General features: G+C 42.3%; 2 protein-coding genes across 7 annotated transcripts in view; both read right to left on the reverse strand.

The window, feature by feature from the left end:
* furina (furin (paired basic amino acid cleaving enzyme) a) overlaps nucleotides 1-18,651 on the reverse strand; it is a 91,638-nt gene extending 72,987 nt beyond the window's left edge. Inside the window, exons 1-2 of one of the 4 annotated variants that reach the window (XM_061766116.1) lie at nucleotides 18,482-18,651; nucleotides 13,906-14,232 (exon numbers count right to left, since the gene is read on the reverse strand). In XM_061766116.1, coding sequence (XP_061622100.1) covers nucleotides 13,906-14,199 — 294 coding nt within the window. In that variant the 5' untranslated portion in view covers nucleotides 14,200-14,232; nucleotides 18,482-18,651. Of the gene's footprint in view, nucleotides 1-13,905; nucleotides 14,233-16,173; nucleotides 16,391-18,023; nucleotides 18,138-18,481 lie in introns of those variants that run through there. The other 3 variants (XM_061766119.1, XM_061766118.1, XM_061766117.1) reach the window with 3 other exon arrangements.
* A 6,746-nt stretch (nucleotides 18,652-25,397) lies between these two features.
* The window catches only part of LOC133474416 (stereocilin-like), a 32,421-nt gene continuing 30,508 nt past the window's right edge, over nucleotides 25,398-27,310 (reverse strand). The window contains exons 26-29 of one of the 3 annotated variants that reach the window (XM_061766122.1): nucleotides 26,994-27,142; nucleotides 26,681-26,778; nucleotides 25,729-25,876; nucleotides 25,398-25,549 (exon numbers count right to left, since the gene is read on the reverse strand). In XM_061766122.1, coding sequence (XP_061622106.1) covers nucleotides 25,461-25,549; nucleotides 25,729-25,876; nucleotides 26,681-26,778; nucleotides 26,994-27,142 — 484 coding nt within the window. In that variant the 3' untranslated portion in view covers nucleotides 25,398-25,460. Of the gene's footprint in view, nucleotides 25,550-25,728; nucleotides 25,877-26,680; nucleotides 26,779-26,993; nucleotides 27,143-27,310 lie in introns of those variants that run through there. The other 2 variants (XM_061766123.1, XR_009787493.1) reach the window with 2 other exon arrangements.

The following is a 27,310-nucleotide window of genomic DNA, read 5'->3' on the forward strand; positions in this document are numbered from 1 at the left end:
AACTTAAACTGTATTATTTTAATTTTATATACTTTACCTTTTCAAAAGGCTGCTGTTTTATTATTTAAGCAGGCAGTATTTTAAATGCAGGCTGTGATTCATCACGCTCATGTGCAATTGTAGCCTTTTCATGTGTGTCTGTTGCCGCCATTAGGGAGGAAAGAGAAGAGGATTGTGCATTATTATATTTTATTAATTGGAATGAAATTGGCTTATTTTCATAATACTTACCTTTTCAAAAGTCTGCTGTTTTATTTTTATAATTGCAGGCTGCGTTTTATTTATTTATTATTCTGTTGCCCATATATGGGGGAAAAGAGAATAGGATTGTTTGTATTATTGAGGATTGAAGAGGACTGCATTTTATTTCCATGGGGAGGTCTGAAATTACAGGAGGCATGTTCCATTTTGTTTTTTGGAATCTTCTAACTCAAAGACCCCTAATGATGACGACAAACAATGGACTTCGTTTTCCCTTGCCCGGACGCGGGCCACCGGGGCCCCCCACTGGAGCCAGGCCTGGTGGTGGGGCTCGAACGCGAGCGCCTGGTGGCCGGGCCTGCACCCATGGGGCCCGGCCGGGCACAGCCCGAAAGGGTAATGTGGGTCCCCCTTCCCATGGGCTCACCACCTGTGGGAGGGGCCATTGGGGTCGGGTGTAGTGTGAGCTGGGCGGTGGCCGAAGGCGGGGACCTTGGCGATCCGATCCCCGGCTACAGAAGCTGGCTCTAGGGACGTGGAATGTCACCTATCTGGCAGGGAAGGAGCCCGAGCTGGTGTGTGAGGTCGAGAAGTTCCGACTCGATATAGTCGGACTCGCCTCCACACACACCTTGGGCTCTGGTACCAGTCCTCTCGAGAGGGGTTGGACTCTCTTCCACTCTGGAGTTGCCCATGGTGAGAGGCGCCGAGCAGGTGTGGGTATACCTATTGCCCCCCGGCTCGGCGCCTGTACGTTGGGGTTCACCCCGGTGAACGAGAGGGTAGCCTCCCTGCGCCTTCGGGTGGGGGGACGGGTCCTGACTGTTGTTTGTGCCTATGCACCAAACAGCAGTTCAGAGTACCCACCCTTTTTGGAGTCCTTGGAGGGGGTGCTGGAGAGCGCCCCCGCTGGGGACTCCATTGTTCTGTTGGGGGACTTCAATGCTCACGTGGGCAATGACAGTGAGACCTGGAAGGGTGTGATTGGGAGGAACGGCCCCCCCGATCAGAACCCGAGCGGTGTTCTGTTATTGGACTTCTGTGCTCGTCACGGATTGTCCATAACGAACACCATGTTCAAGCATAAGGGTGTCCACATGTGCACTTGGCACCAGGACACCCTAGGTGGCAGTTTGATGATCGACTTTGTGGTCGTGTCATCGGACTTGCGGCCGCATGTCTTGGACACTCGGGTGAAGAGAGGGGCGGAGCTGTCGTCAACTGATCACCACCTGGTGGTGAGTTGGCTCCGATGGTGGGGGAAGATGCCGGTCCGACGTGGTAGGCCCAAACGTATTGTGAGGGTCTGCTGGGAACGTCTGGCAGAATCCCCTGTCAGAAGGAGTTTCAACTCCCACCTCCGACAGAACTTTGCTCATGTTCCAGGGGAGGCGGGGGACATAGAGTCCGAGTGGACCATGTTCCGCCCTTCCATTGCTGAGGCGGCCGACCGGAGCTGTGGCCGTAAGGTGGTCGGTGCCTGTCGTGGCGGCAATCCCCGAACCCGTTGGTGGACACCAACGGTGAGGGATGCCATCAAGCTGAAGAAGGAGTCCTATCGGGCCTTTTTGGCCTGTGGGACTCCTGAGGCAGCTGATGGGTACCGGCTGGCCAAGCGGAATGCAGCTCTGGTGGTCGCTGAAGCAAAAACCCGGGCATGGGAGGAGTTCGGTGAGGCCATGGAGAAAGACTTCCGGACGGCTTCGAGGAAATTCTGGTCCACCATCCGACGTCTCAGGAGAGGAAAGCAGTGCACCACCAACACTGTGTATAGTGGGGATGGGGCGCTGCTGACCTCGACTCGGGACGTTGTGAGTCGGTGGGGAGAATACTTCGAAGACCTCCTCAATTCCACCGACACGCCTTCCCATGGGGAAGCAGAGTGTGGGTTCTCTGAGGCGGGCTCTCCTATCTCTGGGTTTGAGGTCACCGAGGTAGTTAAAAAGCTCCTCGGTGGCAGGGCCCGGGGGTGGATGAGATTCGCCCGGAGTTCCTAAAGGCTCTGAATGTTGTGGGGCTGTCCTGGTTGACACGCCTCTGCAACATCGCGTGGACATCGGGGACAGTGCCTCTGGATTGGCAGACTGTGGTGGTGGTCCCCCTTTTTAAGAAGGAAGTGGACCGGAGGGTGTATTCCAACTACAGGGGGATCACACTGCTCAGCCTCCCTGGTAAGGTCTATTCAGGGGTGCTGGAGAGGAGGGTCCGTCGGGAAGTCGAATCTCAGATTCAGGAGGAGCAGTGTGGTTTTCGTCCTTGCCGTGGAACAGTGGACCAGCTCTACACCCTCGGCAGGGTCCTCGAGGGTGCATGGGAGTTCGCCCAACCAGTCTACATGTGTTTTGTGGACTTGGAGAAGGCGTTCGACCGTGTCCCTCGGGGAGTCCTGTGGAGAGTGCTTCGGGAGTATGGGGTACCGAACCCTCTGATACGGGCTGTTCGGTCCCTGTACGACCGGAGTCAGAGTTTGGTCCGCATATCCGGCAGTAAGTCGGACTCGTTCCCGGTGAGGGTTGGACTCCGCCAAGGCTGCCCTTTGTCGCCGATTCTGTTCATAACTTTTATGGACAGAATTTCTAGGCGCAGCCGAGGCGTAGAGGGGGTCCGGTTTGGTGGCCTCAGTATTGCATCTCTGCTTTTTGCAGATGATGTGGTTCTGTTGGCTTCATCAAGCCGTGACTTCCAACTCTCATTGGAGCAGTTCGCAGCAGAGTGTGAAGCGGGTGGGATGAGAATCAGCACCTCCAAATCTGAGACCATGGTCCTCAGTCGAAAAAGGGTGGCATGCCTTCTCCAGGTCGGGGATGAGATCCTGCCCCAAGTGGAGGAATTCAAGTATCTTGGGGTCTTGTTCACTTGTGAGGGAAGAATGGAACGGGAGATCGACAGGCGGATCGGTGCAGCGTCTGCAGTGATGCGGACTTTGTATCAGTCCGTTGTGGTAAAGAAAGAGTTAAGCCGAAAGGCGAAGCTCTCAATTTACCGGTCGATCTTCGTTCCTACCCTCACCTATGGTCATGAGCTGTGGGTCGTGACCGAAAGAACAAGATCCCGGATACAAGCGGCCGAAATGAGTTTCCTCCGCGGGGTGTCCGGGCTCTCCCTTAGAGATAGGGTGAGAAGCTCGGTCATCCGGGAGGATCTCAGAGTAGAGCCGCTGCTCCTCCGCATTGAGAGGAGCCAGATGAGGTGGCTGGGGCATCTGATTCGGATGCCTCCCGGACGCCTCCCTGGTGAGGTGTTCCGGGCATGTCCCACCGGGAGGAGACCCCGGGGACAACCCAGGACACGCTGGAGAGACTACATCCTTCGGCTGGCGTGGGAACGCCTCGGGATCCCCCCGGAAGAGCTGGATGAACTGGCTGGGGAGAGGGAAGTCTGGGCGTCCCTGCTGAAGCTACTGCCCCCGCGACCCGACCCGGATAAGCGGTAGAGAATGGATGGATGGATGGATGGATAGTTTTGAAATCAGAAGCCAAGATTTAAAAAAAGTTTGTCAATTACAGTTATTAAATTTCTTTCAAAAAGGGGTAGGTAACAAAAGCATTCAAGCAATATCTCAACATAGACAATTTGCAATTTTGTTAATTTAGAAAGAAACAAAGTTGACACGAATGATTTGCTTCCGGGCGCCACATAAAATCATGTGGCGGGCCGGATCTGGCCCCGGTACACGAGTTTGACACCAGTGATCACCAGTGATCTATCAGAAGGTCTATTACAGACATCCAGGGATTCAATATTGGGGCCATGCTGGGGGTGATCCGCAATGGAATTATTTACTGATTCTTTCCGACATCAGCACCACACTCACACACATCCTCAAACTGTATGTCCTTTGTTGTGTGTAGCTTATTGTTAAACTATTAGCCAACTTATAGCAGTGAGAAGACAATCATCTTACCTGATGAAGTTGTCACACCAATTAAACAGATGATAAAACATGCCGCAGGTACAAATAGTTTCTTAGGATATTAGTCAAAAATTATTCCGCTGACATATTCAGCAACCATTTCTACCAACTTGGCAGGTTGCCAAAGACATTACTAGAAACATTCAAAAACACATAAGCACCCATTCTTCCGGGAGGAAAGAACAACCTTGTGCAGTGTTTAAAATGAAAAGTAGGAAAAATCCATTAAAGGTGTAATAAAGTGTAACTCAATTGAAGAAAAAAAAAAGGTGAATATGTTTAAATGGCTGATTTAAAAAAAAAAAAAGAAATAAAAAAATTTAAAAAAACATTCCACTTGAACTTTCACAGATGCATGTGCTGCTTGTGTTTGTAAGCTGTTAGTTATCTATTGGGCAGTTGCGGTGTTTGCAGATTTCCCCTTTTCACTGCAGTTTTTGGAAAGTAGCCCCCCCGAAAAATGTTAATTGCTGTACTTTTACCACATCGTGATATAGTGCAAAAAATAAACGATTAGATTAGACATGAACCTGTTTTTCCCCACAATCAGCAAAACATCCTAGTTAAAGTGACTAACATACCTTACCTGAAATTTAAAGCCTGTATCAGTGTTACCCTGTAGCACAATTTCAACTGTGTCAATTGAGGATTCCTGTTACACAGGGGGGAGGGAGGGGGGGCATTTGCAGCCATCATAAAATGCTCCACCCAAATAGTACATTCCTCCTAAAGTTCTGCTTCACACAGGGTTTTCAACATTCAGTTCATTGTTTTCATTTAAAAAAAAAAAAAGGCTTATCAGATGGAGGCCCTGTTCAAATTGCACCTCAAATGACTGCCACGCCTCCCCAACAAGACTCTGTTGATGTATGGGCTTACATGCAAGAGAGAGAGGCTGAGTCATTACAAGCCTAGTTCATCACTTCATTAGCTAAATATCAGGTGTTACTATCAAATAAGATGGGGATTTTCTGAAATGAAGTTCATGTTTAGTGCATTTTATTTTCTACTCGTGTCAGTATGGCAGAAAGTCAGCGAAGGCCAAACTCTTTATAAAAAAAAATAAAATTAAAAAAAAACTAATTTGCATTAAGAGGCTGCCTAACAAGTCTCATCTCAACAGCCACTGGAGCACTTGCGTCAGTTCAGTTCAGCCCAGTGAATTTGCTTCCTTCCTCGAAGTGATGAGTTTGTTACCTCCACCCTGATTTATGCTTTTAGTCAGGGACTAGAAACACCCAAGAGGAAAAATACCAAGGAAATTCAGTTTCAGTAGTCAAATGTCATTCATGATTCTTATTTTTTTTTTTCATTGTTTTTGATTGAATTAATTGACTCAACGATCTCATCAGTAAATGCCACCGGGTACTGACAGAGGTCATGGGAAATATTAGTACACTTTGCTATTTTTCAAAATTGACAGCCTTTGCTTTATTTCCCAGCGATAGAAACAAATTGTATTAGTAAAAATGTGCGCTCATACAAGATGTGATACTATTATCAGCATAAGCATTATATTGGGAGTTTCGAGAGAAAATTTTTTTACATTCCGACAGAAAATTCCGCAAATATCTCAACCTACTCTGCGCAACTGCGTACATGCACATGCTTGAAAGCTGGAGAGTTGCGTGTCAATGTATTTCCGTGTCCCCTCAGCACATCTGGCTCTTATTATGGCCCCGTGACCAGTGTGTGGGTCTGTTCTATCCCAGCGCCCCCCATCACTGTGCATTGGGAGAGCTGTGTAATGAGTGAGTGCCTATGCTGTTCCCAGGACCCCTGGCAATATGGGTGTTTACTTCTTTGCGGTCCGTAGGAGACAGTCTCCTGCAAATGAGCTTGCTATTTTTTTCATCTGCTCTTCAGTTGTAGGTTTACCAAAGAGCATGAGTAAATGTTTAGGTCATCCCATGGTTGGTATATGAGCATAAATTAGTGATGGACATTTGACAAACCTGTGGTTATTTTTTGACAAATCTGTGGTTATTTTTTATTCCAATGCAATAGTTATCCTGCGAGCATGTCAACATCATCCATCCATCCATCCATCCATCCATCCATTTTCTGCACCGCTTATCTTCACTAGGGTCGCAGGCGTGCTGAAGCCTATCCCAGCTATCTTCGGGCGAGAGGTGGGGTACACCCTGAACTGGTTGCCAGCCAATCACAGGGCACATATAAACAAACAACCATTCGCACTCACATTCACACCTACAGGCAATTTAGAGTCTTCAATCAACCTATCACTCATGTTTTGGGGATGTGGGAGGAAACCGGAGTCCGCGGAGAAAACCCACGCAAAAACTCCACAGAGGCGAGGCCGGGATTTGAAGTTCAGCAAATCTAAATACAGTTTAACAAATTCAGAAATACTGCCAGTGCAAATTTATTCTATCTATCCGCTTTCAGTGTTTAAGGTCGCATTCAAGGTTTGGGAGAACCTCTCACGGAATGTTCTGAATTTTTGTTTTCATGCCAATGTTGTACTGAGCAGAAAAATGCTAATCAACAAGTTGAGAAAGAATTGAGAGCAACTGTTGTTTGCAGCCAATTGGTGTATGACTGGTGTGCAGTCTAAACAGCTCTTAACTCATTTCCCTGCTGTGTCTTTATAATTCGTCAACTGGAATCCAACTGTTTACTGCCAGCAATGTATATATATCAACTAGATTCTTCAACCAGTAGGCATGGAGGAGGGTTTCGCCCAGATTTTATTGCAAGTATAATACTTTCCAGTTATACATATGCTATTGTATGAATAAATACAATCAATTTGCATTTTCATGTCTATACTTTAGCTTAATCAAATGAATCATCCGTACGATCCATTCTATTGTTTTATGGCCAATACGGTTTAGGTACATTAATTCAGGTGTATTAGCTGCATGTTCTCCACTGGAGAAGACTGGATCAGTCAATCTCTGCAGTTCATTAACTTTCGAAGAGCAGCTGCACTGCAATGAAGTGAAATGCAGGCCTGCTTCATGAGAGGCCAAAGTGCAAAATAAAAGCCAGCGCTCTCACAATGACCCTTGGACCAAAGACAATGTAGACATTGCTGCTGATCAATGACGGTGTGGTCTAAGGGGAGCATAAAACATTAAAGGACTGGACCCAACACCTTCAACAAGACAAGCTGCGGTGTCCCTTTAGTTAAAGTGGGCCGGAGAAGATTTAATACAGAGTGGTGCATCAAGGATTAATGATGATACTGCACCAGTAAATACACTTACAAAAACACACTTTATACTATAGTAAATATTTAAAGGTAGACAGCTATAGCTGGTGACGAGTTATATGGTTGACTTGTGGAACCTGGAAGTCCTCAAGTTAACTAAAATGAGAAAGTTTTTGCATGAATTCAGCTGTAACCAAGCTGCTGATTAAATCTAACGAGAAGGATAGTTTGCACTCCTACATGCAGCATTTATTTGCATCGAAACAAGAGTTCCAAACATTTACTTTCAAATCCATATTTTTTTAAATCGATTATGTATTCATTTTTTTCTGCAGTCAATAAACAAAATTTTGTTTAATGCTAATTCCTTATCCTAGAAATGTTTAGGGCATGCTGAACAAGTGAAATTCATATGGATGTAATCTCAAAAGGCATTTCTTAAGGTGGTCGGTAGCAATGCAGTTGAAGAGAGGAAACGTGTGGATCGTGCAGAGTGGCTCCTTGCAGCGCTCACCAGGCGCATTCTTCGCCCATCATCTCTGGTCCAATCATGTTCAGTGTCTTTGCTGCAATTTTTTTTTTTTTTTTTCCTCAAACACCTCATATTTCCCTCAGGTCATAGCTTCAGTTCTCCAGAGTCCAATTATGGATTTCTTCCTGTCAGTCTCTTTTGAAACATGCTGGTTGTAGCAAATATATATATATTTTACATCATATATAGAATATTTTAGTTCATAAACCACCAGTAGAACTAAATTAAGGAACTGCTTTTTTAGCCATTATACATCCTAACATAATTACACCAGAGACAAAATTTGACTTTCAACGATTAAAATTTAATTCATCAAGTTGATTAGTTTCACAGTCTGGAAGTAGATGCTTTCTCAGGTCAAATAGTGGAGCACAGAGTCCAAAGCAAACATGGTGAAGCAGCATTTAGCTATTATGCTGCACACAAATGGGATAAGTTGCCAACAGAAGTGACGTCAACCCCAAGTGTGAATGTTTTTAAATCCAGATTAAAAACTCTTGTTTTTTTCCTCATGCTTTTTAGAGTATTTCCATTTTTAGATCATATTTCTTGCACTGTACGCCGTTTTAATTGTACTTTTATTTAGTTCCCCCACCCCCTCCGTTTTAAATGTTTAAAAGCTGTTTTCTTTCTTTGTTTTTAAAAGCTTTTAATAACAACATAAGAGTCCAACCCACACTCAAGGTCACATATTAGACGTGGTCATCTCTAAGGATGTTGAGATTCTATCACTTGACATTAAGGATATGGCTATTTCTGACCATTTTTGTGTATTCTTTGAATTACAGATTCTTCCAAAAGTTCAGACAACCTCTATGTCAATTAAGAAAAAGGTACATAAATGAGAGTACCGCCACTAAGTTTATGGAGACCATTGCAGTGCCACAAACTGAGTGCTGAGACAGTTGATGAACTTTGGGATAATTTCACCTGTAAAATCTCAAATTTCATGAATGCTGTCACTCCTATTAAAACTAAGACAATCTTGAGGCGACCTAGAACACCGTGGAGGAGCACAATGAGGGTAAAGACCTCGAAATCAAAGTGTAGGAAAGCAGAACGTAAGTGGAGAAAATTTAATTTGCTCTCTTTGTTTTGAATGTTTATAAGCTGTTTTTTTTTTCTTTGTTTTAAAATGCTTTTAATCATGTAAAGCACATCGACTTACCTTGTGTATGAAATGCGCTATTAAATAAATTTGCTTTGCTTTGCTTTGTCATAAGACAATTGTACTGTGACTTAGTTGTCTATTATCAAGAATTGTCAAAGTTGTCTATTTGATTATATATCTTGAAGTAGTGTATTTGGTCTAGCGACTACAACCAAGTTTTGGCACCATGTGGTATTGTGATAATTGAAAACAATTGTTACCAGTAGGTGCCAACAGCAGGAAACCAAAAATAAAACGCGATTGCATCATGCTGAGCAAGGATAAACCGGTTATTGTGACTGTAAATGACACAAAGGAAGAAGTCTATTATTAGCATACATTGTTGCTACGCCCAGAAGCGTAAGTTCTTCCCTCAACAATCCATTTTCAAAAATGAACAAAAGACATTTCATGAATTTCAACACCACCATTTTATTATCTAATTTTAGTCCTTTACTCGTGTTCTGGACAGAGATGCCATTTCCTTGCTGAAAAGACATTAATGAACTATGAAAATAGACAAACTCAGCACCTAAGTAGAAACAGATGACACCAAAAGCATAGTTGATTTGTTACAAACGACCTCTCTCATACATCTAGAACAGGTTACCAAAGTAGAGCAGCCTGTGGCAATAAAAAAAATTTAAATCTTCTTTTTCAGTATTTATTTTTTTTTATCCATCAGCAGCAAAACACAGCGACAAGTTCCCAAGCAACTTTGATCATTTTGTCATGAAGGGTTGTGAAGTTATTCTTAGCATCCTACAATAGCATTCACGTAGCACAAGCTTGAGGCAGACTTAACCATCCATCCATCCATTTTCTGAGCCGCTTCTCCTCACTAAGGTCGTGGGCGCGCTGGAGCCTATCCCAGCTATCATCGAGCAGGAGGTACAGGTTCAGTACACCCTGAACTCGTTGCCAGCCAATCGCAGGGCACATATAAACAAACAACCAATCACACTCACATTCACACCTAGGGGCAATTTAGAGACTTCAATTAACCCACCATGCATGTTTTTGGGATGTGGGAAGAAACCGGAGACCCCGGAGAAAACCCAGGCACGGGGACAACATGCAAACTCCACACAGGCGGTGCCGGGGATTGAACCCCGGTCCTCAGAACTGTGAGGCAGACGCTCTAACCATTCGCTCACCGTGCCGCCGCAGACTTAACCAATAATTATAAATGCTAAAATTAATCATTTTAATACCTTCACATTATTTGTTTTTCAAGCTTCACATATTTGACATTTTGCTGGAAAAAAAATCCTGTCAAATATACTCTTAAATCATTAAATTGCCATGATATGAGGTAGAATCAGGTTAATGCTGCAAAACAGCATGTTAAATAGTGACACTCCCTTGACCACAAGACTCATGAGCTATGTACAAGATTGAATAGTTGGTTAAAAAGAGGAGGGGAAGAAAAAAAAGAAACAAAAACTCAGGCCAGCATCAGGAAGAGCGAGTGGCCTCAAATATGCAAGAAATCTGAGGTCTTTAACAAGAAGTCAATCTCAACAGATTACAGGAAAAAGCACTCATGTACTTTTGCGCATAGCAGATGCATTTCCCCATGTCAACCTTGATTCTATTCTCATACAACTCAATTTTTCTTAATTAATTAAAAGTGTCTTCACTAATTAAATGTGTCACTCTCAGCACCTCTTGCTGGTGTTAATGTATACTCTAATCCCACATTATGACGTGAATGCCAATAAAATGGAACTGCGACTCAACCAGATCTTATTTTCATTTTAGAAGCAAAGCAAGTTTCATTGATGCGGCCATGAAAAAGGTTTTGAAATGTAAAGCAACCATTTGTAGAAGCAAATTGGCAGTTAATCCAAATACCAAGATATGTGAGTCAGACAATTTCTTAATTGAATTACTTTAACTTTGTTTTAATTATTCCCATGTTCCAAAATGGACCTATCATTTGAAAGTGCAGTCATAAGGCTTTCTTTCAGGGGTCCTCTTTATTTAAAGAACATTATTAATATTGCTATTTTGTGCGTCACACTTTATAGCTCAAACGGAAAAAAGGATGATAAAGATGTTTCTGTCAGCATTTGACAGATAATACACATAGCCTAGCCAGTGCATTCAGTGCATCATAACTTGTTAAGCAACAGTTTTCTCACTGACATAAAAGTGTTTTAGATTAAGTATATAGCCTACATTGATTGATTAGCACTAACAAACCTTTTAGTCATGGAATGCCACGGCAATCTTAAAGAAGTGATACTCTGGTTTCACTGTCGGACCCATCATAAAAGGTCTCTGTTGAGGGCTGTCTGATAGGGAACTTTTCCACTTTTCATTTTGACTGTCCATTTTAAATGCTTTTGAACCTGAAAACAAAATCATTTGAAAATTTGAGTGGCTCACATAAGTACTACCGTAATTGAGAAAAGGTATACTAATCGCTTGAGTATGTGTCAAGCATTCACTTCACTTCTCCACTATGTTGTGATAATGTTATGTTTCTCTATATGTGCCCTATGATTGGCTGGCAACCAGTTCAGGGTGTACACCGCCTCTCGCCCAAAGTCAGCTGGGATAGACTATAGCTCACCCCCAAACCTAGTGAAGAGAAGCACTACAGAAATAGGAAATGTGGGGTTATGTGAATCTCTAGACCTGGCCTGGCCAACCCGCGGCTCGCGAGCCTCATGCGGCTCTTTAACTAGTTTCATGCGGCTCTTCAGGAGCTGTCACATGACATGCGTCAAAAATGCTTGGCTGGCGCTGTCATTCACTCCCCCTACAGCTAGATGGCACACTGACCATGTAAGCCTGTTTGAGTGACGTCAAACGAGCGACGAGAGAATCGTTGGTGTGACATCATTTGTGTTGTAAACAATTTCCGTCAAGTTACCTCTTGAAATGGCAGGGAAAAAAAGCACAGCCAAACGAAAATATGAAGAAGAACACAGGACGTTTTTGCCAGAGTGGGAGAGATTATATTTTTTTGTTAAACGTAATGGCAAGCCGATCTGCCTTATATGTCACGCAGCATTAGCGCATTTCAAAGCTTCAAATCTTCAGCGTCACTTAAGCTCACTCCACCCTAACATCGAACAGGAATTTCCAAAAGGGACTGAACTTCGCAAGAACAAGTTGGTCGCTTTGAAAAGCACGGCAGAAAATCAGGTGCAGTTTTGCAAAAAATTTACAAAACACTCGGGAGACCGTAACGCTTGCATCATATCAGCTGGCTTGGAAGCCAGACTGTTTGAAAGCCCCGCTCGTCACAGATGAGGCTGCGGCTGAGTTGGAGATGATCGACCTTTGTGAGGAGGATCAACTGAAAGCTGTTTTAAGGGAAGGGACCGTTGAGTTCTGGAAAAGTGTGCCAATTGAAAAATACCCCAACATCAAACGAGCTGCGCTTAAGATACTGTCCATGTTTGGGTCAACGTACGTCTGCGAGTCTGTGTTTTCTACCCTGAAACATGTGAAATCAAAGCATCGATCTGTTCTGACTGACACTCATTTGAAAGAATTGCTTAGAGTGGCAACAACAGAATACAAGCCAGATTTGAAGAAGATTGTTCAAGATAAGGAATGCCAGAAGTCTCACTAAGCAGCATAGTAAGAGAAAGATGTTATTGAAAATTATTCTATTATTGTTTGTGGACTTGCTTGAACTGAGAGTTTGTGTGTGTGAGACAGTGTACACAATGTTAACTGTTGAAAATTACTGATATTATCATGTTGGTGTGGTTATTTTCATTAGATCTGGCTGAGCAGAGGTCTGTGTATGCGTGCATACATGATTAAAAGATGATGTTCATGTGTACCCGTGTATGTGGCTCTTTGCAGTAACACAGAAAAAAAAGTGGCTCTTAGTCTCTGACTAGTTGGCCACCCCTGCTCTAGACAACCTGATTAGACTGATAAAAACTAGTCGGCTGGAGTCTTTGATCACCCCAAAAGACTCCGTCCTTCCTTCCTAATTCCAAAACATGCACACGACAGCAGTCACACAGACACATACAAGGTTATGTCTGACCACACATAGCTCACAAACCAGTCACCATAAGCGAAAGATTTCAAATGTTTGTTTGTCCAAAGCTTTAAAAAAAAAAAAAAAAAAAAAAAAGGCTTGGTTTCAGTCAGAGCAATAATGTTCTAGACTGTAATCAAGATGCTGTGACAGTAAAACAGACGGTGACAGTAAAACACGCTTATCAATACCCAAAAACACATGAATGTTACATGTAGATTACTTTCCGGGTCATTAAAATGAGATCACGACATTGGAATTGTATGAGATATGATGTTATCTCATACAATTCCAATTCTAGGGTTCTCAAGTTGCTTCTTATATCATGTGGTAAAAACCCAAGCTAATTCTTTTAGGTGACGTCATACTGTATCTTTTCATTGTCAAACCACTGGAGCCTCCCATGCTGTGATTTTGTAATGGTTATTTTGGAGGCCTGAGATTTATGGTGCTGCTGAACAGTACCAGGTAGACTTAAAAGTGATCATCAGAGTTTAATATAGAATCAAGCCTACATTTTCCAGATAATACAGACATTACTGACGAACAAAGAAAGTGTCGTTCCTTGGCCACATGTTCAGATTTACAGTATGTTGCTTTGAAAGTCAAGTCGGGCTTTCTGAACAGGCAGACGCAGATGCACTATAAAACAGCATGTTAAACTGATTAAACTGGACCCAGAGGACGCATACACAAATATATCACGATTGCTAAGCGATTTGGCGATTAGTGCTTACAGCTGATACTGAGCCAGCCAGGAACTAATGGAAACTAAATTCTCTTTAGTTCCACTGAATTAGATAACTTGCAAAAACATAATAATTCAGTAGAAGTCTAATCACAACATTGTACCATTTTGTGTTTTTACCCTACTACTGTATTCAACTCATGTAAACCAGAAAAATGCTGAACTTACATGTCCGTAGTTGATGAAACCATGTTTATGGGAAATTTGTTCTGCTTCCTCCCGACCTCCAGGTATGTGGACAGCCCATGTGTTGGTGTAGATCTTCTGACCCATTACTGGTTCCAGCCCAAAAACCAGCAAGATCAACAGAGACCATAATGTCAACTCTACCAGAGTGAGCCTATGGCTGCTCACAGAGGGAGTTGGTGGGCCAGCAGCCATTGTGTCTCCGGAAGAAGCACAGTCTCTGAGCATTGCACCCTTCCGCCAGGCCAGGGCTGCCCACGGTACTTGCCGGTACATGGAGGAACAAAGAAAGGGAATGTCACAGCTTACCTGATGGAAAACACAGGAGAAACAGGAATAATAAATACAAGTTTGCAGAGCTGCAAGGTTTGACAAGTACCACAATATATATAAAAAAAAGTCATATCAGGAAAGTTTAGTTGAAAAAACAGAGGCCAAATTAAATAACAGGGGGTTCATTTCTTCTGCTGTTGTTTTCATGTGGTTTCAGGTAGCTTTAGCGGATGAACTTTTCAATTTTGAAATATCCGTCTATATTGCGACAAGGCAGAAGAGTAACGGCTTTTAGCAGGCATTGTAAGAGGCAGCTAGATTTGAGAGGTTTGATGAAAATAACAGTCAAGACTAGATCCAATATTGTTTTGAGACACCCAGCAGACACAAGCCTGAAAGAACATGCGAGAGTAGGCATCGCTAAAGAGAAATAAAAATTACTAAAGTAAAAACTGGTTTTAGTAACAACATGCAGGATATTGCGGTCTAGTCAAAACACTCTGAAGCCACAGTGAATTGAAAATACCTTTTGCATGCCAGTTGCATTTTTAAACTGCGTTACGTGTCTGTATTTAAGACTAGGTTGATTCCGATGCTTTGAATAGAACTGCTCAAATTCACTCCTTCCTGCTTGAAGTGGTCAAACGTGTTTACCTTGTTCCAGTCTTCTCATCTGTTGTAACATATCACAGCCTTCCTACAATGGCTCTGTCTCCAGGGACAGCTCGCCCCACGGATTAAATGATGGGTTTTCTTTATTCCATCACGACACATTCAATGTGCACCTCGGTAGTTTGTCATTGTTGAGACGTGTTAAAAACTGTCTGGAAGAACTTGCATATTTATTTCTGGATATGTGGAAGTACTTGAACTTGCCAACTGGACACATCAGTATTTAGACTTCCTAACATTAGGCGTTTTTTGGCTATGTTGTTTGAGCTTCTGAGTAAAGTTTAGGCTTTGTGTGCACTCATATGGTTTGAAATTGATTTTTATTTTGGGAGGTTCATAAGCATGGGACAATACGTATGTACACTTTCGCTATTTTTTTGTTTAAGTGAGACCACTGTTTTTAGAAGGCAAAATTTCAGTGGTTGAATGGTTCTTTCAACAACAATATTAATTAGTAATTTCTTGGTCAAATGATTTTACAGAACAGTACCTAAAATATCAATACTTATTATTATTGAAAACAGAGCTTTTTCTGTTTTCTTAATACTCTATAATTATTTTAGTCCGTTTCAATGACAATTGAGCGAAATGACCTTGTTCTGCTGAGGGGAATATTTTTCAGTGTTTTTGTGTCCTCCTTCACACAGTCTGACAATCATTTATTATCTAACTAGCTGAATTGGGGAAGTTTAAAATCATCTCACACGTTGATCTGAGACAATTGTACAGGTCATGTTAAGTGTATATAAAGCCGTCCTTCGCTATTTTACTGACCTTCTGTTTAAATTCAACCTGCATAAAGTGAAAATAACGTTATTATAAGATCAATGGAGACTTGAAATGTTAAAAATCAGTTTACCTTAGACAGAACACTGTGTATTACTGCTAAATGCATTGTGAAATGAATAAAATATTGTATCTGAAAAGTGTATTTTCAAAACCTTTTCTTTTTTATAGGTCATCTGTTTTTTTCCTAAGAACATGCACAATATAACAAAGCCAAAGATTTTAAGTCCTTTGCCAATTTTTGTAAATTCTGTACACCCAAGTTAAATTTCTCTATGAAAACCAGAAGCCAGTGTAAGAGAAAATAACTACATTCAATTAAAAAAAAACTATTTTATAGTTGTACAGTTTGCTATTTTATCACCTGAGGTCTTGCTGAAAATAAGGACATGTTAACTATAGCTATTAATCAAATTTTTTTCAGGACAATAATTCATAAGGTGAAACTAAAAACAACAACAAAAAGCCAAATAGAATACACAGGTTAAAAACAGAAGACAAACTTGTAGCAAAACTTACTCAACTTTTTCCTCTATCCTTTGGTGCAGCAAGTAAAAACGTTTCCAAACCTGTTTTGAGGTTAGTACGCGCTGACTTTAAATACAGATTACTGTGACCTCACCTACAAGCTCAGCCACTCAGTTGCCTAACAGCAGGGTTAAAAGCACACACACTAAGTATTTTGCCATTTACCAGAGACACGAGGCAAACCCCACCGTCTCATTGTTGAGCGGTGTCAGTAAATGATACCACATGTCGGAATGTTATAAGAGGAAATACAGGGAATCATGATAAGTTAAACATTAAACAAGAAGGATAATACTAACCTTGCAAAAAATGGCACATTTCCAATTACCTCATTTGTTAAATATTTACATTTCAAAGTACAAACACACAATTACATTCTGTTTATCTGATCTCTACTTACAGAAGACACTGAAACAATATGTCAGCGCAGGTTTATGCGGGCAGAAATACCACCTCTGAGCTATTAAGTCCAGCGTTTTAATGAGAGTTCAGCAGATTAAGGCTCTTATTTCTCATTTCTTAAATGATTGTCAAACTTGTATGACAGACAATGCAAAAGACAGCTCTGTAGACAGTATCACTAAATTGTGGGCGGCATCGCGTTGAGGGTAAGAGTACGCCCTGCAACCGGAGGGTCGCCGATTCGTACCCCCGCCCGAGCGCATGTCGTCAATGTGTGCCTGGCCAAGACGCTTCACTCACATTGCCTATGAATGAATGTGCTTGGATATTTGGTGGTGGTTGGACGGGACGTAGGCGCAGGATGGCAGCCACGCTTCCGTCAGACTGCCCCAGGGCAGCTGTGGCTACACGCGTAGCTTACCACCATCAGTGTGTGACTGTGGAGTGAATGAATAATGTTGATCCGCTTTGTCCATATTTGACAAAGACCAATCGACTCAATCCAAATCTTGGCATAATTACTGTTTCTTGTTTACATTTTAATTTGTTATACATATTTTACACTATTACTAAACTGTCATGTCACATGTATACAGTCAAGGAATAAGAGGCAGTTTACCATTAGAAAGAGTTGTATTTAAATAACGGTTGACTTGAAATAAGTTAGATCATTCATAAATAAATTTGCTGACAAGCAAAATACAGAGATCATTTTGAAAGAGAGAAAGAAGTTGTTTTCTTCATGCACGAAACTTGTACCAAAAATGTACTGCACCGTGGTCTGAAAACCGAGGGTTACCCGTTACCCACCCCTAGTTCTAATTGGGTAGTCTAGCGCTGGCGTTCAGCAGAATCCTCACATCTCCGAATTGTCACTTTTCAGGAACCAAAAAACCCCCGACATGTTTTTTGAGCCATTAACGTCGCATCATCAAAGAGAAGAGCCATGTTCAACATTTTAGATTGGTCAATAATTTGTAAAATCAGTATCGATTTGTGGAAGAAAAATATGAAATTGACCAGATTTGGACATGGATTTCCACCCGGCATTGACAAACTAAATATGTTTTGTGTAAACAACGGCAGATTTAATTACATTTAAAATGAAAGAGAAACAGTTTAAGTGGAACAGTGTACGACTTGTTAACACGTCTGCCTCACAGTTCTGAGGTTGCGTGTTCAAATCCGGCCTCGCCTGTGTGGAGTTTGCATGTTCTCATCTTTTCTCCGGGTACTCCGGTTTCCTCCCACATCCCAAAAAACACAAATAATGACGTTTGTTATTGCATTGGCAGTGTAAAATACTAAACAGTACGTGTTCGAGATTAATTGCAGGCAAACTTCTCAGGCTTGTAAAGTAAAAAAAATAAATAAAATAAAATACCTCCACTGAAACGTTTGCGAAAGATCCGCCGACATGAGAGTGTTTTCGGTCTCACCTCACGAGTCAAGCCCGTGACACCACCACGTAGTCATCATCTGGCAGTTATCGCCGTCTGCCTGACGAAGTTCACCAGAAAGTGGTACGCAAACTTGACTTCACGGTACGTTGACGGCGTAATCTTGACTTTAAAGACGCCCCCCTTTTTTTTCCTTTTTTTTTTCTTTTTTAAATTTCACATTCCCTTACTAAAGCGTATCACATTTTACAAATCCAGGAAAGCCGCGGGTTGTCGCCCAATCAAACCGGACGCGGTCGACGTCACCTCGGCGTGTGTGAGCCCCGAGTCCGGAACCACTGACAGCCAGCTGGTTCAACAAGACCACAATATCCCACTCGGGCTCGCCGTCCCTTTGGTACCGGGCTGTCCACAACCCGAACATTGACCAAAACAAGTCCGAATGTCGTGTGTCAGAGCTAACGGCAAACTTACGAATACGAAAAGGCTCAACTTACCAGCTTCTGTTTGCATGCTGCTCGACCCGGCGTGCTGTTGTCTCGCACCGAGCGGTGCTAGAAACGACGACGGCGCTGAAAACCCACAGAACATTTGATAAGACAGAATTCCTGGTTATAAATAGTCATGGTAGCCCACTGTGGTGAGGCGCCGGAGATCTACACAAGCCCCAGGAAATACGTCACGGGCCGTGGAGGGACTATGGACGTTCCAGAGACACGCACCCCGTATAGCGCTGCGACAGCACCACCTCTCGGTCACGAGTGGCGTAACAAGCCCAATCCTTTGTGGTTCGCAAGCTACGCACACGCCCAGTTTATTCTTAGGTCACACAGTGCATTTTAAATATAGTAAAGTTTTCATATGTGGCGAGGAAAATGACGAATGGGATGTAACTGCTTTAAACAGATATCATGGCAAGTCAAGATTTTATTGCTTTTGGGGAAAAAAGTACTTAACCCACCAAGTCCCACCATTAGGTACAACATTAAATATACTTTTTATTCCTAAAAAGTACAGTTCATATTATTGTCAAGCCATCCATTTTCTATACCAAGTATCTTGTACCTTAAATCTCTTAATCTTAAAAAGATACATTTTGGTACTAAAAAAGATAATCTGTGCAAACATGAGTCAAAATAAATAATGAAGAAATAGAGCACTTTAATAAAAGTTTCTTTGGAGAAACTGTCCTGGAAAGCTCACATAGCGCATACATTTTCTTGAATCAATTACAGGGGTGTCAAACTCATTTTAGTTCACGGGCCACATCCAACCCAATTTGATCTCAAGTGGGCCGGACCATTATATCCGTGACCCTATAAGCTATTAATAACTACAATTCAACTTTGTTGTACCATCTTTTTGGCTGCACATAATTACAACTACATTTGGGAAAATATTCACATTTATTGATTATTATCTTGTTGCCAATCTTGTTTGTAAGTGCAAAGTAGAAACTCAAATTTGCTACTTATTTAATTGTCACTCAGTAGCTTGCCATAAAAAGTAGTGAATTTATATGAGGTTAGCATTAGTCTGCACAAACAATTAGCAACCCCCTCTCCAACTATTAGCATGGATCAAATTATCTTGTAGCTTACATCTCACTAAAGAAGTGATTTCCAGCTTTTCCTTGTCAGGGAGTGATGGGCAGAACAGTGCCCGCGGGCCGGATTAGACCCCTAGACGGGCCGGTTCTGGCCCGCGGGCCGTACGTTTGACACTCAGATACAACGATCACAGCGTGCATGATGTCAGTCGCATGGGCTGCAAGCTGAAGTTTGAATGTAAACAAACAACTGCAGTTTTCTAACAACCGTTAGTTCATCTGTTGGCGAGGGACTGTTCAAATCTCGCGTCAAATTTAGTCCTAACTTTTTTTTAATTAGTTCTAATACAAAAAAACATTCATCACTAGGTGGCCTTGAAGACGGAATAAAGGGTTGCACTTCTTTCGTGCAATTAAAACATCCATCCATCCATTTTCTGAGCCGCTTCTCCTCACTAGGGTCGCGGGCGTGCTGGAGCCTATCCCAGCTGTCATCGGGCAGGAGGCGGGGTACACCCTGAACTGGTTGCCAGCCAATCGCAGGGCACATACAAACCAACAACCATTCTCACTCACAGTCATGCCTACGGGCAATTTAGAGTCTCCAATTAATGCATGTTTTTGGGATGTGGGAGGAAACCGGAGTGCCCGGAGAAAACCCACACAGGCACGGGGAGAACATGCAAACGCCACACAGGCGGGGCCGGGGATTGAACACGGGTCCTCAGAACTGTGAGGCTAACGCTCTAACCAGTCAGCCACCGTGCCGCCGCAATTAAAACAAAAATTGAAAATAGTACTACGCGATCACAAGGTGCGTGTTCATTCCTACGACAATCAATTTGAATTTAATTGTGTGTGGAACAGGGTATGGGTGACACCACTGCAAAAAGTACATTATGTACACTGTCATACATGGATGCATAGAGGAGTGCACGCTCAAGTCTCTTAACTAAGATATTGATTGTTGTGAATTTTAAGATAAAGAGACTCTTGGAGACATACCGGAACATCGACTACTATTGACTCTCACTTTCACACTGTCACTGTGTGAGAACTGAACCCACACTGCCTGCACTGAAGTCAGGTGACTGTACCACTACAACAACACTTTAAGCCACTGTAAGATTATGCCGTCTCAACATTAACTCTGGGAAAATAAAAAAAAAACTACATGAACAATAATGCAATCTAAAATGTATTGCATACAAAAGTTAAACAAAAAATAACTAAATAAATATGAAAATTTTTAACGATATATATTTTTTCAAGATTAAATGCAAATGTACTTCACAGTTAAATAAAACTGGCCTTTACAGCTATTCTATTGCATACCACTAGAGGGAGCCCATGTACCTCTAGTGGGACTTGGACTACACTTTTAAAAGCATTGTACGATACGATTCAGCCTCTGCTTTGGCACAAACTAATATTTTTGCACACCAAATAAGCACACAGCTAAAAACTGTTGTTGGTTGCATAAACTTTAAACGCACATTTCATTTGATGACATTTTATGTTTATCCCCTACATTTGAAAACATCTGTACTTCTACCTTTACCCGTCTTTTTTTTTAAACATACGTGTCTGTACTTTTACTTATGTACAGAGTGTAAATACTTTTGACACCTCTGCCATTAGCAATGATATTTTATAAGCTTCAACCTCTTATGGAAAGCATACCCAGTTTAAGGTCCATTTATTGGTCACACAATTCAACACACTAGTAAAATGACTGTGTCTTACTAGTAACTAGTAGTTTTTTCACTACTAGTGGCACTTTTGGCCTACTTGTACACAATTAACAAAGATGGCAAAAGTACTTATACTCTGTACTTAGGTAGAAGTACATGTGTAAAAAACATTTAAAAGTAGAAATACAAATTCAACAAATGTATTTAAGTAAAAGCAAAAAAAGAACATATTGACATGTTCTTAAGTACAATAGTAAAAGTGAATTTTATTGTCAATTATATACAATATCTGTTTTGATAACTTGGCATAATTGGGGGGGGGGGAAATATTACCTTTTATTAACTTGCATAGTGCTCGTACTAAGAATAAAATACCACTGGACACAGCTTTGCTGCAAGGTAAACTCTCACAGGAAAATCAGCACCGAGCTGACAGCAGGTCCTGCATGAACGCCTGTCAATTGCTTTTTGTCGGCTAAACTGTCTAATGATAACTGAAAAAAAATTCCCCATCTGTCTTTTCAGATTAGACAGAGAATTTTTGAACGCCAGATGGTGGTGGTTTTTAAACTGGCAGAGGACACACAGAATGCAATCATTCTTGGAGCAGACAAATTCAAACAATTTTCTTAAAGAAGGCCATGGATAAGAAATATCTTGCTTTGCCAAATCTGTTGCATCATCATCGTCATTCAACCTGGTTCACGTGCCTCCAGGTCACTGCTGCCCCTGTTTTTTTCTGCCTTATAAAACCCCGAGATCTCCATCAAGTAATCAATCAAATCAAAGATTTGACCCTTGCTTGACTTAACCTCTCTCTATCGATGTCTTTTTTACATCATGTCGTCATCCGCTGAGGTTGAGAAATGTAATGAGCCTACGTATTTTGTCATCAAATGTAGAGTAAGAGTAACAAGTCATCAAAAAAAGAAATACTTAAGAACATACCTGATAACTGAAAAATCTACTTAAGTACAGTAACCAAGTATTTGTACTATGTATGTTACTTTCCATCACTGGAATAAACACCCAGCTGTTAGTTGAACAAAGGCCTTTTCACGCACTGCACTTAGCACAGCGCAGTATACACAGTCAACCAAACTATACATTGTGTATTTGCTGCCATGACACAATAGCAGTGGTAGAATGTGTGATTTCAGCATTTTCAAAAGTAAAGATTCTAGCTAAAAATAAAATAAAGCATAGCCACACATGCTGCACTTGTATCATGTCTTCTCCTCCTCATTATAAGCAAAGCCAGGGCTTTGCATTGTAACAATGTCAAATGCATATTGCAGAGTTGTGGTTAATTTCTGTTCAAAGCAGCAGGAAAAGGCACTAGACTAATTTCTGTACGGTTGCTGAACAACCAGTGCATATGGCCAAGCTTGCACTGTGCCGCCATCGTCCCTGCACCCTACCTCACAGTGGGCACCGTGCAAACCATGTACAGTGTCTAAGTGCTTTATAGGTCAAATGTACTTTTAAACGATTCTTACAAAGTGGCATTGTTAGTCGAACAAAGCTACAGTGCAGGACTTCAGTAACCATGTGCAATAGAAAAGGATCACATGCTTAATCACGTGCGTCCTCAGAGAGGAAATAACAGTTGTGACTCAGAAATACAAATTCAACAAAATGTATCAGGCGGTATTCTTTAAATAGAAAAATGGAACCTTCAAGTATTTATATAGTGGCAATTCACAACAGAAGTCTCAAGGCACTTTATAAATTGAGCAGGTTGAGAACCATCCTCCTCACACATTGAGACCAACTGAACCCCACACGAGTAACCACAAGGTGTTTTTGCTTTCTATGAGAAGCCTGAAGGTTTTGTGCTAACAAAGGCTGCGATTTCAAACTGTTCATAATTTTTTTAATTATTTGTGGCCAAAAATTTAACCTTGGTTTAATCGTACCATAACACATTTTTCCACACGTTTCGGAGAATTTGTTATGGTTTGATGAAACAAATGTTGAACTGTTTGGCCATGATTCCAAAAGGTATGTTTAGTACAAACACAAAACTGCTCATCACCAAAAGAACACCATACTTACAGTGTACCTTGGTGGTGGCAGGATTATGCTTTGGGTGGTTGTTTTTCTTCAGCTGGAACTGGGGCCTTAGACAAGGTGGAAGGAATTATGAACAGTTCCAAATAGCAGTCAGTGTTAGCACAAAACCTTCAGGCTTCTGCTATAAGGGAAAAATGTCAGGGAACGCAAACTAGAAAAGCTGAAATTTATTTAGGGTTAACCAGAGGCACTTTAAATGGTGGGCCATATGTGCTGACTCCTATTTAACAGGAATTTTAATGTGATCAGAATCAGAATCAAAATCATCTTTATTTGCCAAGTATGTCCAAAAAACTCACAAAGAATTTGTCTCCGGTAGTTGGAGCCGCTCTAGTACGACAACACACAGTCAATTGACAGAGAACACTTTTGAGACATAAAGACATTGACAAAAAACAGTCACTGAGCAATAAAGGGTTGCTAGTTATCTGGTAATGCCAGTACATTTATTTTTATTTTTATTTTTTTTCAAAGTTGGAAAAACAGTTTAGCGCTAACGACTCTAAATCAGTCTGGCATGCATTCCAATCACTGACAAATTACGAGCGACGATCCCCCCAAGCTGAGAACAATAGCACACTAGCCAACGACTTTAACACCTTCTACTGCAGAGTTGAAAAGGACACTTTCACACCCCACACCCACCCAGCCGCACCACCGACCACTATCACTCCACCGACTTCTGCGTTAACCATCCGCGAACAGGATGTGAGACGCATCTTCAAACATCCATCCATCCATCCATTTTCTGAGCCGCTTCTCCTCACTAGGGTCGCGGGCGTGCTGGAGCCTATCCCAGCTGTCATCGGGCAGGAGGCGGGGTACACCCTGAACTGGTTGCCAGCCAATCGCAGGGCACATAGAAACAAACAACCATTCGCACTCACAGTCATGCCTACGGGCAATTTAGAGTCACCAATTAATGCATGTTTTTGGGATGTGGGAGGAAACCGGAGTGCCCGGAGAAAACCCACGCAGACACGGGGAGAACATGCAAACTCCACACAGGCAGGGACGGGGATTGAACCCCGCACCTCAGAACTGTGAGGCTGACGCTCTAACCAGTCGGCCACCGTGCCGCCCATCTTCAAACAACAAAAGATTAACAAAGCGGCAGGCGCAGACCATGTGTCCCCATCCTGCCTCAAAGTCTGCGCGGACCAGCTCGCTCCAGTCTTCACTCAGATATTCAATAGATCTCTGGAACTGTTGACTGATTTAGAGTCGTTAGCGCTAAACTGTTTTTCCAACTTTAAAAAAAAAATAAATAAATAAAAAATAAATGTACCGGCATTACCAGATAACTAGCAACCCTTTACTGCTCAGTGACTGTTTTTTTTGTCAATGTCTTTATGTCTCCAAAGTGTTCTCTGTCAATTGACTGTCTGTTGTAGTACTTGAGCGGCTCCAACTACCGGAGACAAATTCCTTGTGTGTTTTTGGACATACTTGGCAAATAAAGATGATTCTGATTCTGATTAAAGCGGAGAGTAATTGGTAAAGCTTGAGTCAAAACCTTTTTATTTTTAGTCCTCAAAACATCCATCCATCCATCCATTTTCTGAGCCGCTTCTCCTCACTAGGGTCGCGGGCGTGCTGGAGCCTATCCCAGCTATCATCGGGCAGCAGGCGGGGTACACCCTGAACTGGTTGCCAGCCAATCGCAGGGCACATAGAAACAAACAACCATTCGCACTCACAGTCATGCCTACGGGCAATTTAGAGTCTCCAATTAATGCATGTTTTTGGGATGTGGGAGGAAACCGGAGTGCCCGGAGAAAACCCACGCAGGCACGGGGAGAACATGCAAACTCCACACAGGCGGGGCCGGGGATTGAACCCTGGTCCTCAGAACTGTGAGGCTGACGCTCTAACCAGTCAGCCACCGTGCCGCTCCTCAAAACATATAAGGTCATATTTATGTAACAACCACATTTACAACAGGAACCAATGATGGGGGTTTTTTCAGAATAGTAAATTATCTACAAATTACTCACTTTGAATAATTTACATTCTCTGAAAAGACTGAAATCAGGCGCATAGTTAACTAAAGGAAGCAACACAGAGAAGCAGTAAAATGGTTCATAATGTTTATTTTATGTATAAATGAGTGGATGATAAGGGAAGTCAAATGCTAATTAAACAAGATGAAGCATTTTAAATGAGATGCCATAACCAGAGACTTGGAGCCACAAAGCTTAAAGCGAAGCAATCTGTGTTCAGGGCTGCTGGAGCAGAGTTTCTCCCTGTGGAAGCAGAACATTCATGAGTGCTGGCTTCAAACCATAAAAATCACAGGTGTTGCTTAGAAACAAACATTACCATATTAAATACAGTAAAATATATAAATTATTGGATTATGGAAACAGTCTTAGTACGACAGGATGAAATTAGTTTCAATCACGATTGTTGTGTCAATACCCACCTCTCTGCTCTAGCAGTAAATCTCCTTCATACCGAGCAAGTCTGAGTGCGTGTCTCTGTTCGTTGTCCAGCTCGGTCCACTGCTCCTCAGTGATGGCCCAGGCTTGCTCAGCACTCAGCCAGGACAACTGAACGGCACTGAACACCACCTGGCAGGCACGCATCCAACACAAAGCCAAAGTGGAACCTATAAGGTTCTTTGGGAAGCACAGCATGAATACAAAACAGAAAGAAGCACTACAGAGATTAGCACTATTTCAGTGTACTGAATCCATCCATCAATACAGTTTCTTGACATTTTCAGATTCAAATCCAGAACCTCTCGATTGTGAGGCATGCATGCTTACTTCTATTTCACCCTGCTGCCCTGTCCTTAATCCATCCATCCATTTTCTGAGCCACTTCTCCTCACTAGGGTCGCGGGCGTGCTGGAGCCTATCCCAGCTATCATCGGGCAGGAAGCAGGGTACACCCTGAACTGGTTGCCAGCCAATTGCAGGGCACAGACAAACAACCATTTGCACTCACATTCACACCTACGGGCAATTTAGAGTCTTCAATTAACCTCGCATGCATGTTGGGAGGAAACCGGAGTGCCCGGAGAAAACCCACGCAGGCATGGGGATAACATGCAAACTCCACACAGGCGGGGCCGGGGATTGACACGTGAATGCGAATTTGAGAGGAGTTTTGTCATAGGTTTTATGGCATGATTCCTTCTTGTGACTGGCTCCAAGACAGCCCCTTAAATCTTTCAGAAGCTCCAAAACTGATTATGATATGAACCCCCAGCTGATGTTGTGTCATCAATATGAATTGGTCCACTATGGAGCTATAAGAGAATATTTTCATATACAGTACAAAAAAAACCTTGTCTTGAAATGCAGTGTAATCTGCTTGACATAAATTGCTTCTAAGCTACCTCTTGCCATGAAATCAGAGGCGGAACTTACTGCCATCTTTTTGGGTGACAGCAGGCGTATTGCTTCACTGGTAATTCCTTCCACTTGTTCTTGTGTCAGAGCTGACAAAACAATGTCTTCGAGGCCCGCTGAGCATACAGAAGTTTCACAAACATTGTCGTTAGATGATTAATGTAGCTCAAAATAAAGCTTTTTCTCAACTTTTCCAGTTCTACTCTCAAACCCCAAGGAGATTTGTTTTTAATTGTTCCAATCCATCAAGAATTGTTTGTCCTCACTCTGGATGAGGGGAAATAAAAGGTTGGCAACAAAATATCCTTTGGGATATTACGTTCGGCTGTACCTGCCAGTGTCCCAATTTCCGTGAAAACTTCAGGTCCCCAAGCACTGACTGGACCAAAGGCCTCAGGTCTGGACAAACGACTTGTCAAAGCTTCCATCTGCTGTTCTGTGCATGGCAAGGACATTTCCCGCAGGAACCGGACCGCCATGCTGCCGTTTCAGGAAAAAAGGTTCTGGAGTCACTCCTCTGAGCATATGCAAAATGTTTACAGAACGCTTCTATGTGTGTGCACTCACTTTCTAGTTATCTACATTTGTTAGCCAGTGAGTTTTGGCAATTGAGCAACTTGCACATACTTATACACATTTGCAACTTAT

This window comes from Phyllopteryx taeniolatus, chromosome 2 (genome assembly GCF_024500385.1).
Source record: "Phyllopteryx taeniolatus isolate TA_2022b chromosome 2, UOR_Ptae_1.2, whole genome shotgun sequence".
NCBI classification, from domain to species: Eukaryota; Metazoa; Chordata; class Actinopteri; order Syngnathiformes; family Syngnathidae; genus Phyllopteryx; species Phyllopteryx taeniolatus.